The sequence below is a fragment of the Sardina pilchardus genome, chromosome 23, assembly GCF_963854185.1.
Source record: "Sardina pilchardus chromosome 23, fSarPil1.1, whole genome shotgun sequence".
Lineage (NCBI taxonomy): Eukaryota > Metazoa > Chordata > Actinopteri > Clupeiformes > Clupeidae > Sardina > Sardina pilchardus.
In genome coordinates this window covers 17,007,271-17,023,073 of record NC_085016.1, presented here as the reverse complement: position 1 = coordinate 17,023,073, position 15,803 = coordinate 17,007,271, and the positions used below count along the sequence as shown (strand labels likewise).

The following is a 15,803-nucleotide window of genomic DNA, read 5'->3' as shown; positions in this document are numbered from 1 at the left end:
GGGACTCGAACAAATAATCCTTCCCCATAGGTCTGGGATTAAGCCACAGAAACACAGTGTATTACCGTAATTTCCCAACTCAACTATTTGCCGTGGCTTATACAGTGGGGAGAAAATGTATTTGATACCATGCTAAAGTTGCCTAAAAAGAGGGATATAAAATCATCATTTGACAATTGATCTTAATGTCTTAAAAAATTAGTAAAAATAAAACTGCTAAGTACACCAATTTTCTTTGTGATTTGCATTGAGCTCAATGAGCATCAAACAGGCTAATAGGCCTACTGGAAACAGCACCATGCCAATCTCTAGCTCTGGTGAAGGGTATGTGATGATGTGGGGCTATTTTAATTCCAACGGCAAAGGGAACTTTATCAGGATGCATAATATCCTGGATCCATGAAATAGCTGGCCTTAAAAAATAAAACTCTGCCTGCCCCTATGTTAACCCTATGTGTTACTGTAAATTCCCATAGGGTTACATAGGGGGTCAAATACTTCCTTCCCTTAGCATTTATTAATAAATAGGAAAACATTTATTTATTTACGACACATTCTTCAATCACAAAGAAAATTGGTGTCCTTGGCAGTTTGATTTGTACACATTTTTTTAATTAAGGCATTAAGATCAATTGTCTAATGATGATTTTATATTCCTATTTTAGCATGCCATCAAATACATGTGCTCCCCACTGTACATTGATTTTGCAAAATTTCCTCACATGAGGTTAATACATTAACATGTAAATAATAATTAATAATGGTATATAAAATAATAATGGTATTCATATGGTTTTGTTTCTTTTAACTTGCATAAAACACTGTCCTGCGGCTTACTCACAATGCAGCTAATACACAGAAAAATACTGTATTATTCATCTGTTGTGACCACAGCGAAACTGGGACATGCATGAGTGATGCAAAGAGAAGAGAGTCCACGAGGGGAAGGATCGTTGAATATTAATCTGCTGTAGCACTTCCCATGACCCCCATCCCCATATTCTCCTCTTCCATTGCTGCACTAATGTTGTAAGAAAGTTCAACGCAAGCAGACAGAGGCAGGTTTAAAGACAACATGTGAAAACATGGTAAGACATTTAGTAGTTAACGATGGTGTCAAAACTACGAGCTCGGAGGCCATGTATGATGCACTACTTAAGGAGGCAGCCGACTGAGCATTCCTGTGCTGCATGCGTCTTCTCCCTGCATTTACTGTAAGGCGTCGCCCTCTCTTGATTGTGTGGAGAGGAGAGGACTCACCATCAAATGATTACTTCTCGTCATGTCAAAAGGTCACAAGGGTAGCTGGTTGACAAGGTTTGGTGTGATAAAAGGTTAGGGTCATGAGTAAAGCAAATTATGAAATATTTCTAATGTTCTAATCGCACTGCACCTTGATTTGGCCCTTTTTTGGTAGACTTTGGTAAGTCGTTTGGATAAAAGCGTCAGCTACTGTGAATAACTAAATGACTGTAAATGTTAAATGTTGAATATTGCATGTTGAGAGTTATCTGATTTGGCAGAGATCATTCCCTCTGAGGCACTAAGATCCTGATGTACAATCGAGAGTTTGGTAATCAGTCACCATCGTCATGAAACCTATTAAGATTCCAAAATGGTTGACACCTCACTGACAAGTCTCATCTGAAACTGATGATACATCAGATGACTTTAAGAAATAGTGGCCATATAAAACTTCCATAATCTATGTTTTTGTTGCTGTTGCAGGCTGAAATCCTGCACTATGATTAGTAGCTGCCTTACTGTATGATTCATATTGTTGACTCTTGATGGCAATGCTATTCCCACAGACATTTATCTTGAAATGTGAAAAAAAAATGTATTCATACTATTTACTTTTTATATGAACCTTTGCAAATTTCAATGATGTTTTTCCTTTTGATTAGAATGCATTGTTATGTTTTTTGCTTTGCAAAAAAGACAAAAGTCATGCCATAAAAATAATAATTTCCATGTAATACTTGGTCAAGATGTGACATATTCATATAATTACTGTTGAGTATGAGATAATTACACAAGTGATTTTCCACAATTCTTATTAAAGGGGTAGGGTTTTGGGACTTGAACCAAACCTCATGCCGCAACTGGAATGCCTGACATCATCAGCACACCCATTTCTACAGACACCGTTCTGCATTCATTGTCTTGGCTGTGGAACGGTGGGACCACAAACCATATCAGCTATAAGCATATAAACAAGCCCCATTTGGATTCTGTGACATGGCCAGGTGGGGGCAATAGATGACCCATCTACCTAATTGACCCACGACTGTCATAATACCACCTGAGTCAGCTAAATGCTTTTGAAAAGTACCTGAGAAACCGGTCACTGTGTTACACAGCCAGGTAACTGCAAAGGTAGTAGTTTCTTTTGAATGAAAATACTCCTATAACAGTTATGTGTCTCACATAGTATACTTGAGTGCTGGAGTAGACTCCAAACTGTACTCTTGAACATCAGGAAGAAGATCATCTCAATGGGACCTTCCTGGTAAAATAAAGGATAAAAAATGACATTGTCTATTTCTGTTTTCTGTCATTCTATCATGCATCTATTCTTCAGAAAATATACTCACATGTCCCATGTCCTTCCTGGCTGAGTGAGTAAATGCCACATACTGTACAGTATGTCATGGATAGCCTGCAGAGTGGTGTTGCAACAGCAATAGCCCAGTGGATCTTCTGAGTGAGCAGCAGATCATCCCTGTTCCACCATCACACCTAGAGCATAACAGTATGTGTACTATGAACAGAAAAACTAAAAAACATGTCAATTTTTGTTGCCTACTGGAACAGACTCACCAGAGCTTTGTTTGGGGTAACACAGCCAAATGTACTCCGAGATGCCTTCCATGGACTGCCCAGATGTTAGGTTGGTCTCTAAGGCTGCGTTTAGACTGCAGATCGGATATGCTCAATTCCGAGTTTGTGCTCATATCCGATTTTTTTGATTGCATGTTTACATCTACTTTTGCCAGTGACCCAAATCCGATCATGTGTGTTTACATTTGCCAGACACTTGAAATGGCCCGCATGCGCATGGGCTAAAAGTTTCTTGTAGGGGAGAACCAGCACAATCGTAATTTTTTTTTTTTTTTTCAGTTCAAACTAGCTTTACACAAAGACGATCAGTGTTGCCACAGTTACTTTGAAAAAGTAATCCTATTACTGACTACTGATTACTCCTCTAAAAAGTAACTTAGTTACTTTACTGATTACTTGATTTTAAAAGTAACTAAGTTAGATTACTTAGTTACTTTTTAAACTAAGCCCCCCGCCGCCTCAACATAAAAATGGCAACCGGTTTTGCCAATATTCACTTTATTGCAGTAACGTTTACAATATACAGGCTAAGACATCACAACCTGCAAAAAGTAATTTCAGGGAGGTATCTAAAAATAATTTAACCTACTGAGATTCTTGAATTTCCCCTTGGCTTGAATTTCCCCTTCTATCTATCTACAGTAGGCCTAGCCTATCTATCTATCTATCAGATGAGTATATGTTTGTTCAATTAATGTCTATAGCCTATTCCAAATAAGGAAGGCCTATAGATAGGAACTGGTAATAAAATATCTGTATATCCTTCTACAGCCTTTTAGAATATGCCAATGAAATTACACTTGTTAAACTCACCTCGACAAGTCTTTTGCAATCATTTAATCCACCTCTCTCTCCCTCTCCCTCCCTCTCCATTGCGGCCGTCAGGGAGCCTAGCCTATACAAACTCGGGATATCTTACTAGACAGCACTTTGTCGCCAACACAGAGTGTACAACGTACCTTAATGTTGTCATGTGTAGATGACACAAACTCAAAATATGTCTACTGACTATTTTCATCTAGAAAACGCGCAACTCTTTTCTCCCTGCATCTGTTTACGTTTGTGTCGCTGCGTGGAGCCTAGCAGCACACATGAGTTGTCCTCATGCTGAAAACGTGAGCATACACGACAAGAAGAAAGCAAGATGAAAATGACAAAAATAGTAACGCACATTGACTTGATAAGTAACTTTAATCTGATTACTGGTTTGGAAATAGTAGCGCGTTAGATTACTCGTTACCGAAAAAAGTGGTCAAAATACAGTAGGCTAACTAAGTAACGCGTTACTGGCATCACTGAAGACGATAGACTTGAGAGCAGTGAAACTTGACCAGAACAGAGTCATACATCTCTACTCCATGAAAGTTGAAACAGAATGTAACAAATATGTTGCAGTTTGTTAATAACTTAACTTAACAGTGACATTTAGGCTACCTTTGTTCCAACCTACGCAGCCATAAAAAAGTGCGGTAGGCTACAGTTGTAACAGTATAGCGTCATGGTTGTAAACAATGAACATCTGTTTTCATATATAATCAACAAAAAAGGTCCAAATGTATGACTGTTAAAGCTAGTTGTATGAGTGATTAGCCATTGCAGACCATACGGTATTATGCTAGCTCACAATAACCTTTAAATAGGCTTATTTTGGTCATATCGACTTGATAAAACCTGTTAATATAGTTGATGAACTGCTTATTTCTTACATGTCTGAAGCAATTGGTCCAACACTGATATTTGAAGTTGCTGTGTTAACTTTCTTTGGGTATGATCGCGGCACATAAAAATAATCCATAACTCGCAATCATAATTGCTCGTGCATGCGCTATAAAATCAGTTCATTTTGCCAGAGACGGGTGTTACAACTAACTCTTTTACTGTCTATGCAACTAACCCGCACAGGTCTAGGTCATGTTTTTTATTTTCATTTAATTGCATTTGCTGTGACTATATTTATAAATCAAATGGCACTCATGTTAACTTGAAACAGATCGAGGGACTGACGAAATGAATAAATGAAAGTGATTGAAGTCTACACATTCAAATTTCACGAAGCAAAGTTAAACAAACAGAACTGCAGTTGCAGTTTTAAAAATAGGCTAGCCTACAAATCGCGATGCTTGAATTTGGCACTTTTTTGCTTAATATCTCTGGTTGTAGGCTATTTACAGTAGACCATTCATATTTGGATGGCTATAGGCCTACGATTGTAGATAATTAGGTAGGCTACAAATGTTTTATTCTCAATACATGGTCTACGGAAACGTAATAGTCTATCAAAGTATCAATAAGGCAACTTTGACGCTCCGCCAGCGCGCCCACTTGGAATTGTAACCTAACGTCACCAGGCGCAAAATTGTCACAGATTAATGACGTGTGGGACGCATTGCACTGGAATATCCGATTTGTCTGTTTAGACTGTAGACACATGCACACAAATCCGATCCATATCTGATTTAAAACCACATACGAAAGGGGCCTGTATCCGATCTGAGGAGATCGGAATTCATGTGTTTTTTTTCTGTTTACACTGTCGTGGCACAGATTGGATGCGTGCCACATGAGAGCAAAAAATCGGATTTGGGTCACTTCAAACTGGCAGTCTAAACGCAGCCTAATACTCTGTTAGAGTGACCACTTCTGCTATCAGGGATTTGCCAATGCTTAGAGAGTGACAGTATAATTACTGTTTGTTTTTTTGTTTATGTAAAGCACATTGAATGACCTCTGTGTATGAAATGTGCTATATAAATAAACTTGACTTGACTTGACTTGACCGTATTTACAGTGTAACGGCCACAAACTTACCCATTCAAACAGCTTGCCAATGCCATATAGACACACACAGTTCAAAAAGCAAGTTTGTGTGAGTGTAGCTGATATGACTCCCAGAATTCCACGAAACTTGGCACATGCTTTCAGAGGGCGTCAAAATGATCCTACACGCTAGCATGGCGGTCATAATTACAGTCTAAATGATGCATCTGGCTATTCCCAGCACTTACAGTAACACAGATGATATCACAAATTATCTGATCTACTTGGATCAAATACTTTTGGCAAGACTTTTACTTTCTGAACCCAGGATGTCCATCTCTGGCTATTTCCATACCTTTGTGGTACCTTTGTGAAGAAAACGACCTATCAGATCAGAAGGAAAACTGTTGTTTTTCTTGTGGTTTTTGATACAATCACAAAAGGAAATTCATAAAAATGCCAAAAAATATATGAAAAAAGGCTATGGTTATGGTTTGCTGTAGCAATCTATGTTTTTAGTTATTGTTCCCCTGAAAGTCTTTAATTGTTGCTAATGGATGTTGAACCGCCTTTCCCAAAAAAGGAGAGGTTAGCCCATGACTCAACTTGGGTTATGAAAGGATGTGGTTTCCCAAAGACAACAATGGTAATTTAGCGAGAGACTCCACTTGCATTAGGTGGGAAAATTCCCAAGGTCATTTAGAGACCCACCCCTGACGTTACTCATCACCTCTTAATGCTGTATATTAACCCAGCCACATGCAAGAGGATCCTCAGTTGTTGAAGGATTTTAATAGACTAGTCCATCCACGACAGAAGCGAAGACCCAGAAAAGGTAATGCAAAATCTAAATTTCAAATACCTACTCACATATAAGATCTCAACTTCACTGTTGTTTACATTAAAATCTAACCAGCATTCTTGCTTATAATGAAATGATCTGTCTGTTGCTGCATGTCAGGCATGTGTTAAGCGCAAGTTTGTTCATTCTTTCTTTTGGTTCAGGAAACACAGCACTAGAAACTGAACAATGGCGATTTTGAGGACCACTCTCTTTGTGATGTTTGTGACAACAGCATTGTCAAGACCAGTAAGACTTACTTACATTATTTGACTACAGAGCATGAGCATGTGTAAAGAGCATGAGAGCATGTATAATGAATTATTGCAGTAAGACCTTCCGCTGTCACTCATAAATAATCATGAAATCTGGAACACTGTGGGGTGGGTTGTGATGGGTACAATACTGACCAAGCTGTGTATCTTTTCTTATAGTTTGATCAAGAATCCTCTGAGTCAGTTGACTCTACAGAGGCCATTTATTCACCCAGTGAGCAATATGGCCCCAGATATGACACCTCTGAGGACAGCATGGATTCTAGTTTTGAGTACAGTTCAGAGTCTTTTTCAGTTTCAAACTCGGATTCAGATTCCAATTCGGATTCTGATTCAGATTCTGATTCTCATTCTGAATCAGATTCAGATTCTGACTCGGATTCATCTGAGGAGATCATAATAACGACTACAAGATCACCAATCACCACAGAAATAATGACATCCACAAGATCACCACCCACCACAGAAATAATAACGACCACAGGATCACCAATCACCACAGAAATAATAACGACCACAAGATCACCGCCCACCACAGAATTAATGACATCCACAGGATCACCCCCCACCACAGAATTAATGACATCCACAGGATCACCCCCCACCACAGAAATAATGACATCCACAGGATCACCTCCCACCACAGAAATAATGACGTCCACAAGATCACCTCCCACCACAGAAATCGTAGAAACAGCTCCAACCACCACTGATTCTGTGCCACCAACAACAGGCTGTGTCACTTTGGATATTACAACAAAAAAAAGAGGAGACAATTAAGTAATAACAGTAAAAAAAATACTGATTACAGATTATTCTACTCTATACTGCATTTTGTGGCATACTTGAGGATATATTTGAAGATTACTGTTTGTGATCTCAGTAAATTGTATGTTGCATGTTGTTTATTCTGCACGCTTTTAGATAAATTCATTCCATGTTTGCTTGACTTGATATAAGTATATATTTGTCTTTAGAGGCAGTTATACTCCAATGAATAAAGCCATCTTATGAAATAGAGCTTGTCTGTGTAAAGCACTCTCTGTTACCCCTCCCTTGGCGTGTGCCACCCTGGAGAGGTTAACCTAGTACTGCTAGTCTTCACTTAGCTAGGTGTGTCAAGATCTGGTTATAGCTGCAAAAAGTCACTATCACAGAGTAAAACTGAGGAGGGATGTAAAGTCTATTTATTTTTAAAAACATACTAAAGAGTTTGAATTTTGAGTGATGTCCTTGAAAGCTGTTAGTCCTGGATCCTTTCTGTAGGATGTCACTGAAATATTCAACTGCAATGCATGCAAGATTGCAAATCCTTTAAGGAACTGACCAGAAGGAGGCAGTATTGAGGTATTTCCACCTACTGCGAACATAATAGTAACACACAGTAAGGCACCAACCTTGAAAAAATGCCAGGTAAAGCATTGAAAATATTAAGTAAATGTTGGTTGGACTCAAATGTATTACATTTTGCACAAAATGATTAGCAGTCTGTTGGGTTTTTATAGTACTGGTGTGATCTCAACTCCCTTGTCGTGGGGGGGGCAACATGGGGGGTAACATGGATTTTGATCTATTCATGGGACTGGTGAGTCTTTGGACCTTCATAATGTACCCAACAGGAGCAAAGTATCACACACTGGCATAGAGTAATTACCGCCCTCGCCATTCCACTGCACATTAGGGATCCTGGTTTAGCTTGAGGTCTTCCTCCTGATATGCATGATTTAGTGAACAATAAGACCTCAGAGTTGAATGGGACGGGGTGACTGTGCTGACTCTGAGGAATAGTCTAAGGACCCAGTCTACAGTCTTTCAAGAATGTTCTAGGTATCTTGTCTAACTGTCTAACTAGCCTTCTTTCTGTGTTTTTCTCTTATCACAGAGAGAGCAGTCTCAGTCGCAAGTTCGCAACTGTGCAACTGTACAACAGTAGCCAATACAGCACATAAATCGCCATGCTGTATTAAACCAGCCATCTCTTTAGTTTTTGTAAGGTTTTTAGCTGTCATTTATGTGGACTTTCCTCTCGGGACTTCCCTCCTCCTTTTTCTTTTCATGAAATCAGTGACAAGCTATGCATTAGCATAAGCTCATTCAGCTGTCAGCCTGTATTTTTGAGGTATTTTTGAATGCTTTAATTTAAACTGTAACTCTCTGTTAAAGCAACACAATGTTAGCCTGACCAGCCAGACCCACATCAAAGTAGAGTCTGGGAACTGACTTTAGGCAGGGCTCAATCGGAGGGTGGGATAAACAGTTGTCTTTCAAATTCCCTCTCCACGCAATAGGATAGTGCTAAACGAATCATCTTGTTTTCAAGTAGCAGGATGCATAATAGACCTCTGAAGTTCGCCTACAAAAAAGCCACCATCTTTGCCCAAATAAGGAGATCTGTTATCTTGAGATTTTTTCTATGGGAAAATAACATGGGGATTTTCAATTATCGCACCTGTTAAACTCTCGCGGGGATGATGACATTGGAAATGCAGACGTTTTTCACAACACAGTTTTGTCCACTGCTGTCTAGTGGATACTGTGATCTTCGGTAGGTGAAGACGGCACACTTTGATCTTTGCTACCCCAGAGCTAACTTACCATGCAACTTGCCATAGGCAGTTAGCTTCAATTAACTCCCGGATCTCCTTATATGGGCAAAGATGGCAGCTTTGGATCCTTTTTGTAGGCGAACTTCAGAGGTCTATGGTCGCAACTTCTGGTCGCATGTCATCATTGTTAAGCCCACCCATCGACTCTATAGCCTACACGATGTGATTGGTTCAGTGGTTCCTGAGCCCAGCTCCCAAGTCAGAGAGTTGCTAGACTACCCCGGCAGCTAGGGGCGTCTAGATATCTAGGCTAACACAATGTAATTCTTTCACCTCAAAGGGGTAGTTTGGAATGTTGGACATAAGACCTCATTTCCAAGTTAGGTAGAATGATATTTATCAGTGGAGACCATTTTCAGCACACTTCATCCAGTCCTTCTAGTTGCAGAGTTTGCTGGTGCTAGGCTAGGTCAGCTAGGTATATATTAACAATATATATATCTATGGGCTAGTTTTATTTCTAACATTATTCTATCATTGACAGTCTGGCGTTGTAATTTATTTGCCTTGCTTGTGGCAGGCTAGCACATACCGTTGACTTGCACTGGCCTAACACCAGCGAACTCTGCAATTAGAAGGCTTGGATGAAACGAGCTGAAAACAGTATGTCAAGTTTTTTGTCACTTGTCAGAGCATGACTTTTTTTTGTCGATTGTGACGATTGGTTCACAATTGATTGTGACTATTTTGAACCAAATTAGGCATTGCAGTCAATGGCTAGCAACTACAATGGGCTGTAATGACCTTTACCATTATATAAATGTCTTACAATGCTTTGTTTTTTTTGGTGTTTTTTTTTTTATGATGGTCATATGATTAGCCCAAAGAAAGACAACAAGCTAAAAGGTACTGAAAAAGAGCATTTTTATTAATACATTTAGATACATTATACCATTATACATAGTAGTAAAAATATATATTAACATAAACATATATGGTAAATGTGCAATGAACAAAAATGCCTGTGCTTCTCGGAGACACCCGTGGACATTTTATTGCTCTTTACAAATGCTGCAAGTACAGACCTTCAAAGGGCCACAATGTCTCTGAATGTTCCCTACTACGCCCTCTAGCTGAGTTTATCAGTTCTCTCAGGCCTCGCGGTGCATAGCTGTGCACACCACAGACGTTTCCTCACAAACTCATCACTGCAGCCAGCCGTGCATGGGGACACTGAACCAGTGGTTGGTTTTACTTGGCGGTGATGACGATGATGGGGACTTCGCTGGTGGGATCTGGCCTCAGCTCTTCCGAGGAATCGGACTGGGTCTCGTCGCTCTCGTCACTCTCGTCGCTGTCGGCGGCGCCGGGCGTGGCGGTGGCGGCGCCCTCCTCGCTGCTCTGGCTGCTTTCGGACTCCTCCTCCTCCTGGCTGGCGCTGGCGCTCTCGCTCTCGCTGGTGCCGTCGCTGTCGGCGCTGGCACTCGCGCCCTCGGCCCCCTCGGCCCCTGCGGCCGCCGCTGCCTCCTCCTCGCTCTGGCTCTGGCTCTGGCTGTCGCTCTCGCTCTGGGAGGACGCCGGACCCTCGGCGGCAGCGTCGGAGGCAGGCGCGCTGCTGTCCAGGCCGGCCTCGGCCTGCTTGGGGATGACGACCTCGTCCTGGGTGCTGCTGGAGGAGTCCAGGCTCTGGCTCTCCACGTCGGGGGTGCTGGTGTCCTCCTCCAGTATCTCCTCGTGCACCTGGAGGGCCTTGGGCCGAGACAGAGCAGTGGGTTTACTAGCTGGACTGTGCTTACTTACGGGCAGTGCAGACGAGGCGGGCACGCGGGCGTTGTGTACAGGCCGCAGGACGGTGTATACCTTGTAAACCTTCAAGGTCTTCTCGACGTTGTTTGCGCCGTTGTCGTCGAAGGTCGCGCCGGACTTCTTGCTCACCAGGTTCAGTCCCATCTTGTCGTCGCCGTACGACTTGTAAGGCGAGGGCTCCTTCTCGACTACGTTGCTCTCCATGTACATGGATTTCTTATAGTCGCTGTAGCCCATGCTGTCTCCCCGGCCACTGTCAGTGAACGGAGGGAATGTGGGCACCACCACAGATATGGGGAAAGCAGTCGTGGCAGCAGTGGGTGTCTCTCCAGACTCCGTGCTTTCGCTAACGCTCTCCTCCGTTTCCTGCAAAACATATACAACCGCCTTTAGTCTGGAGGTCCTCTGTCATTACCATACCCATATACTCCATAAATCCCTGCACCCTCGACTACAGTATAAGCCATAGCTAGGCTATGTATATCTTAGCTCTAAAAGTAAACTCGCTCGTGCTTGTTTTCACCATACTCCTGTGCATGGTGCAAACCTCTACCATCTAGTGGCCCTTTCCGAGTCAGACACATTCATTGAAAAAATGACAATTCTGGAGTATAGAGGAGTCAAGAGACAGCAACACTGGCAGGTCCTGTTTCATTTACATGTAGGCCTAAATGTCTTTGCATATTTGAATGGGGCACAAGAACACACATATTTTTGGTTTGCGTGCAAAACCAGAGCAAAAAGAGGTGTGACATGGGTGACTTCTCTGGCACTGTGTTGTATTTCCCACCCCTCCCTGCTGCAAGGCCGCATGCTCATATCACTGCATATAGCCCTGATGATTCACACTGCATGTGTGAAAGAGTGCCGAGCAGACGTGTCTTGTCTGGAGATGACAGAAAAAGGAGTGACTCACGCTCTCCTCTGTGTTCACGCTGTCGGCACTGTCCGCACTGTCTGCGCTGTCGGCGCTGTCTGTGCTGTCGTCGGACGCCGTGTTGGATTCCTGAGGGCAGAAGAACATCGGTCATCATCGGTCAGTCAGCCGCTTAGTTATTCCAGTCCACTTTCATGGAAGTGACTCAAAATCGCATTAGTCAAGTCTGTGTCTGTATATTTGATGTTAATGGATAACTTTCCACTAACTTTCCCGAAAGTGTGAGGACAAGTCCCCTTTATGTGTGTGTGTGTGTGTGTGTGTGTGTGTGTGTGTGTGTGCGTGTGTGTGTATGTGTGTGTGTGTGTGTGTGTGTGTGTGTGTGTGTGTGTGTGCAGTCACTGAGAAAATCTAAAAATGTAGCAGATGTGGTATGCTCGAGGGTTTGTTTACAAACAGATCGCTCTACATACCTCAGTTTCCTCTGATGTCTCCGTGCTCTCATCCGAATCAGCAGCAGCAGCCTGGAACAACAACAGCCCAGGGTGAGAAAACACTCCCACTAGTCAAGCAAGTAGCAATTACTCCATGCCTACATGTGTGTGTGTGTCTGTGTGTCTGTGTCTGTGTGTGCATGTGTGTGTGCATTTGTATGCATATGTGTGTATTAAACATTGGTGTGACAGGGTTTAATCTAAACACATAGACATAACAGTTTTCAACAGAACAGTCGGTTCTTACTGTAGGTTCTGCAGCCTTCATGGTCAGTCTTACGGCAGCTTTCCGAAGCACTGGAGCTGGCCTCACCTAAGAACATGACATTTCCATGGTCCATTAACGGGTCATTTTTCACACAGAGAGACTAATAAAAAAACAAGAAGCTTGTAATAAACATACTTATAAATTGAGACTTCTAACAGGTGAAATTATTTTGACCCTATAAACTGCTTTAGTACTTGATGACACATCTGAAATTCACATTAAATGTTTTGGTCTGTTTTGAAGGCCTACATGTTTGGACAGGCAGATGACTCAAAGTCCTCTCTGAGAATATTAATGTTGTTCAGATAAAAAGCCTGTGGGTGTTTTTAAAATGAAACTTACCACTTCTTCTGAACTCTCTGAACTGCTTGCAGAGCGTTTCACCTATAAGAAGCAGAATTCAGTTATGTTACATGGTCCGTTATGGTACAGTTCAGTCGGAAATGAACTTATTCATGGCAGTTTTCTGTTTTGCATGTGACTTACTGGGTGGCAGAAGACGCTAGCAAAAAGAAGAACAAAAACAATGACGGCCTTCATGGTCTTGATGTCTGGAGAGGAACAGAAAGAAAACTCATTTCAGTGATTCATTACATCCAACTTTTCCATCACAGTAAAACTTTAAACACTTTTCATCATTGTGTGCCAAATTTTGGCACAGTGAGCCTTAAAATACACTGCACTCCATTTTTAGGCCTCCAAATCCCAGTGAAAGCTTTATGAATTGTTCTTCACCATGTCCCAGGGCTAAGTGCACTACAATTAAAGGGAAATGACTGCCACTTTTATTGTCAGGTCCATCTGAAGTGAGACCTCACAGCTTAACAAAGGCTGGAGGAGAGAGAGAGTTCCGCAGGGAGAACGCGTGCCCACAGCCTGTCGGATAACCAGGCCCTCGCTGCTTAGTACCGCCAACTAACTTCCGGCCCAAAACATCCTCCATGTTTTCCATTTCAGCAACCTTGCGCAAAGTATACGTTGAAAAACCTCCCTCTCGTTGACTCCACCTATAATGATCTCGACAAGTGTATAATTCTCTGAGTTAAATGCGGAGGCTCTGTGAAAGCCACAGCCACAAGATGGAGGGGAGGTGGTGGTGGTGATGGGGGTGGAGGGGGGGGTAGGTTGGGTGCTGAGAAACGCCTCAAGATTTATTTTGGAAGCTGGAGCCAGTTTCTCATTAGCTCGTCTATCACAACGAGGCGAGCCCTGAAATTTGTGGCACTGGTGGAAAAGTGCAGAGCACATAACGCTAACGCCACGTGAAACATGGTCGCTATAGGAAGGGGGGGGGGGGGGGGGGTGCTGAGGCCCCAGCCCAGGGGCTGAGACAAGTCTGCGTATCCGCTTTAATTGCAGTGCCTGTTATTATTACTGTTTGTCTAATGAGGCTTTGATATTGTGGCTTTGTCGCTGGAACATGTGAGTCAGTGACAAACCCAGGATGGGGTGAATACAGACTGCCCACAGCTTCCGTCCCTTTCCCTTGGTCATGTTTGTGTTAATTGCTCCGGATCCCAACAAGCGGATTGTGGTTTCATTTCATCTTTTTTTAAAAATTACTCTTTCTGACTGTGTGCATTTCTCAATTTACACAGCTCTTTGTTTTGGAGTGCCTGGATCAAAGAGTTGTTGCACTCAGTCGTTTCAATTCAAGTGCATCATGAAGTGAGAGAAACACATCCTGATCAGCGGTTACCACACTGTCTCTAATCCATACAGCAGTAGAGCACTGAGTGCCTGAAGTGTAAATAAAGGTCTTCAATTTCAAACAGAAAAGCTCTAAAAACTTGAAGTGCATGAGGTTTGGCTGACTATAATCACACCACAGCACTCTTCTACAATGACAAGAAACTTGCAAAGTTGCAAGTCTACAAGTTGTTTTCAGCCTTTTGCATTCATACAACATGTGAGGCTATCTTTAACATGGTTGCAAGTCTTACATGAAACAGACTGAATATATCAAGAATACATTGAAAGCTGTTTTTACCTGTGGTTGTCTCTTCGGGAAATGGAAAGATTCACTTCAGGTTAGATTCAGAGTGTTGCTCAGTATGCTCCTGGTTGCCAGTGAAGTGACTGAGGATTTTGATGCTGCTTTGGAGGATGCTGCTAGTTGGCTTATAAACCCTTCAGCCTCCAGTGTCAGCCAATGGCAGCGCAGCCTGTGATGTCATGAGGTTTACCACGGCTGTCCCACCTCCCATCTCCCACTCTTCCTGTGGTTCCTGCGGTCGGCCAATGCAAACATACACCAATGGGCACAACAAAAACTCGCATATCTTGTATTATTCTTGTGAATAATCCTACCAAAGTCAAAAAACACCATGGAGGTGGACTCGTTGCATGACCACGGCAGATTTGAACATTTCTATACACAAATTGTGAGGGCATTATCTTTTATTTCATATCTCTTAAGCACCCAATAGTCTCAAGCGCCCAGTGTCCAAGAATGGAGAATGCATTCAAATATTCTGCGGGCAATCCAACCAAGCAAAGCATCAGCTAAATGAACAGCTTAATTTTTAGGTTTTGCATTTGCCACGTGTTTTCTTGATTCATGTGAACATAACTGATTTACAAATATTAATGATTAATGATAAGAAATAAGGTTGTAGAATAAACTATCATGATCTCACAAAGTAGTTGGATTAAACATATGCCAAAATCATTGTTATCATGATCTTTACTTTTTTATATAACTATTGTTTGACTGTTGCCGCTCTATGCTTTTATCTGCTATTACTATTTGGTTTTGTTTATGTTTGTTTATGGTTTTGTTTATGTACATTGTGGTGACCTCTGTGTATAAACTCTCTTACATTTGTGTGAGCAGACTCAGCTGGCAGGCAGCTGTTGCAAAGTTCCAAGTGATGGAGAAGATGATGGCTGCATGGGCAACAATAGAGATCCCTCCAGAGAGGACTGAGTGAGTTGAGTGAATGCAGCTTACATATGATTATATTGCTGTAACGGTGGCTCTGCAGCTTAGATGTCATTCTGTTGCTTAAGTCGCTTTGGACAAACGTGTAAATGTACATGTAAATGAATGAGTGACTGAGTGAGTGATTGAGTGATTGAGTCGAGTCGTCTCA

The 15,803-nt window shown here is 41.9% G+C and overlaps 1 protein-coding gene and 1 long non-coding RNA gene across 3 annotated transcripts; one reads left to right on the top strand and one right to left on the bottom strand.

Moving 5' to 3' along the window:
- Positions 1-6,365: 6,365 nt before the first annotated feature.
- On the top strand, positions 6,366-7,737 carry LOC134071507 (uncharacterized). Its single transcript, XR_009937079.1, has 3 exons — positions 6,366-6,436; positions 6,607-6,691; positions 6,877-7,737. It is a non-coding gene; the product is annotated as an uncharacterized LOC134071507 (long non-coding RNA).
- A 2,433-nt stretch (positions 7,738-10,170) lies between these two features.
- spp1 (secreted phosphoprotein 1) lies at positions 10,171-14,787 on the bottom strand. 2 transcript variants are annotated; one of them, XM_062528252.1, is made up of 8 exons: positions 14,699-14,787; positions 13,195-13,259; positions 13,051-13,092; positions 12,688-12,753; positions 12,420-12,470; positions 11,986-12,075; positions 11,124-11,435; positions 10,171-11,012 (listed from the first exon to the last, which is right to left on the bottom strand). In XM_062528252.1, exons 2-8 carry the CDS (start codon positions 13,246-13,248, stop codon positions 10,515-10,517), a joined length of 1,113 nt encoding a protein of 370 aa, XP_062384236.1. In that variant the 5' UTR covers positions 13,249-13,259; positions 14,699-14,787; the 3' UTR covers positions 10,171-10,514. The 2 variants fall into 2 exon arrangements, with proteins under 2 accessions (XP_062384236.1, XP_062384235.1); XM_062528251.1 differs by having other exon boundaries at positions 10,171-11,435.
- Positions 14,788-15,803: the final 1,016 nt, after the last annotated feature.

What these genes read in the sequence shown, in the direction of transcription:
- spp1 (XM_062528251.1), bottom strand. Translation starts at nt 13,248, where the DNA reads ATGAAGGCCGTCATTGTTTTTGTTCTTCTTTTTGCTAGCGTCTTCTGC. An exon ending in CTAGCGTCTTCTGCCACCCA is followed by an intron (nt 13,093 to 13,194) that starts GTAAGTCACATG and finishes TGCTTCTTATAG; the next exon opens with GTGAAACGCTCTGCAAGCAG. An exon ending in GCGTGAACACAGAGGAGAGC is followed by an intron (nt 11,436 to 11,985) that starts GTGAGTCACTCC and finishes TATGTTTTGCAG; the next exon opens with GAAACGGAGGAGAGCGTTAG.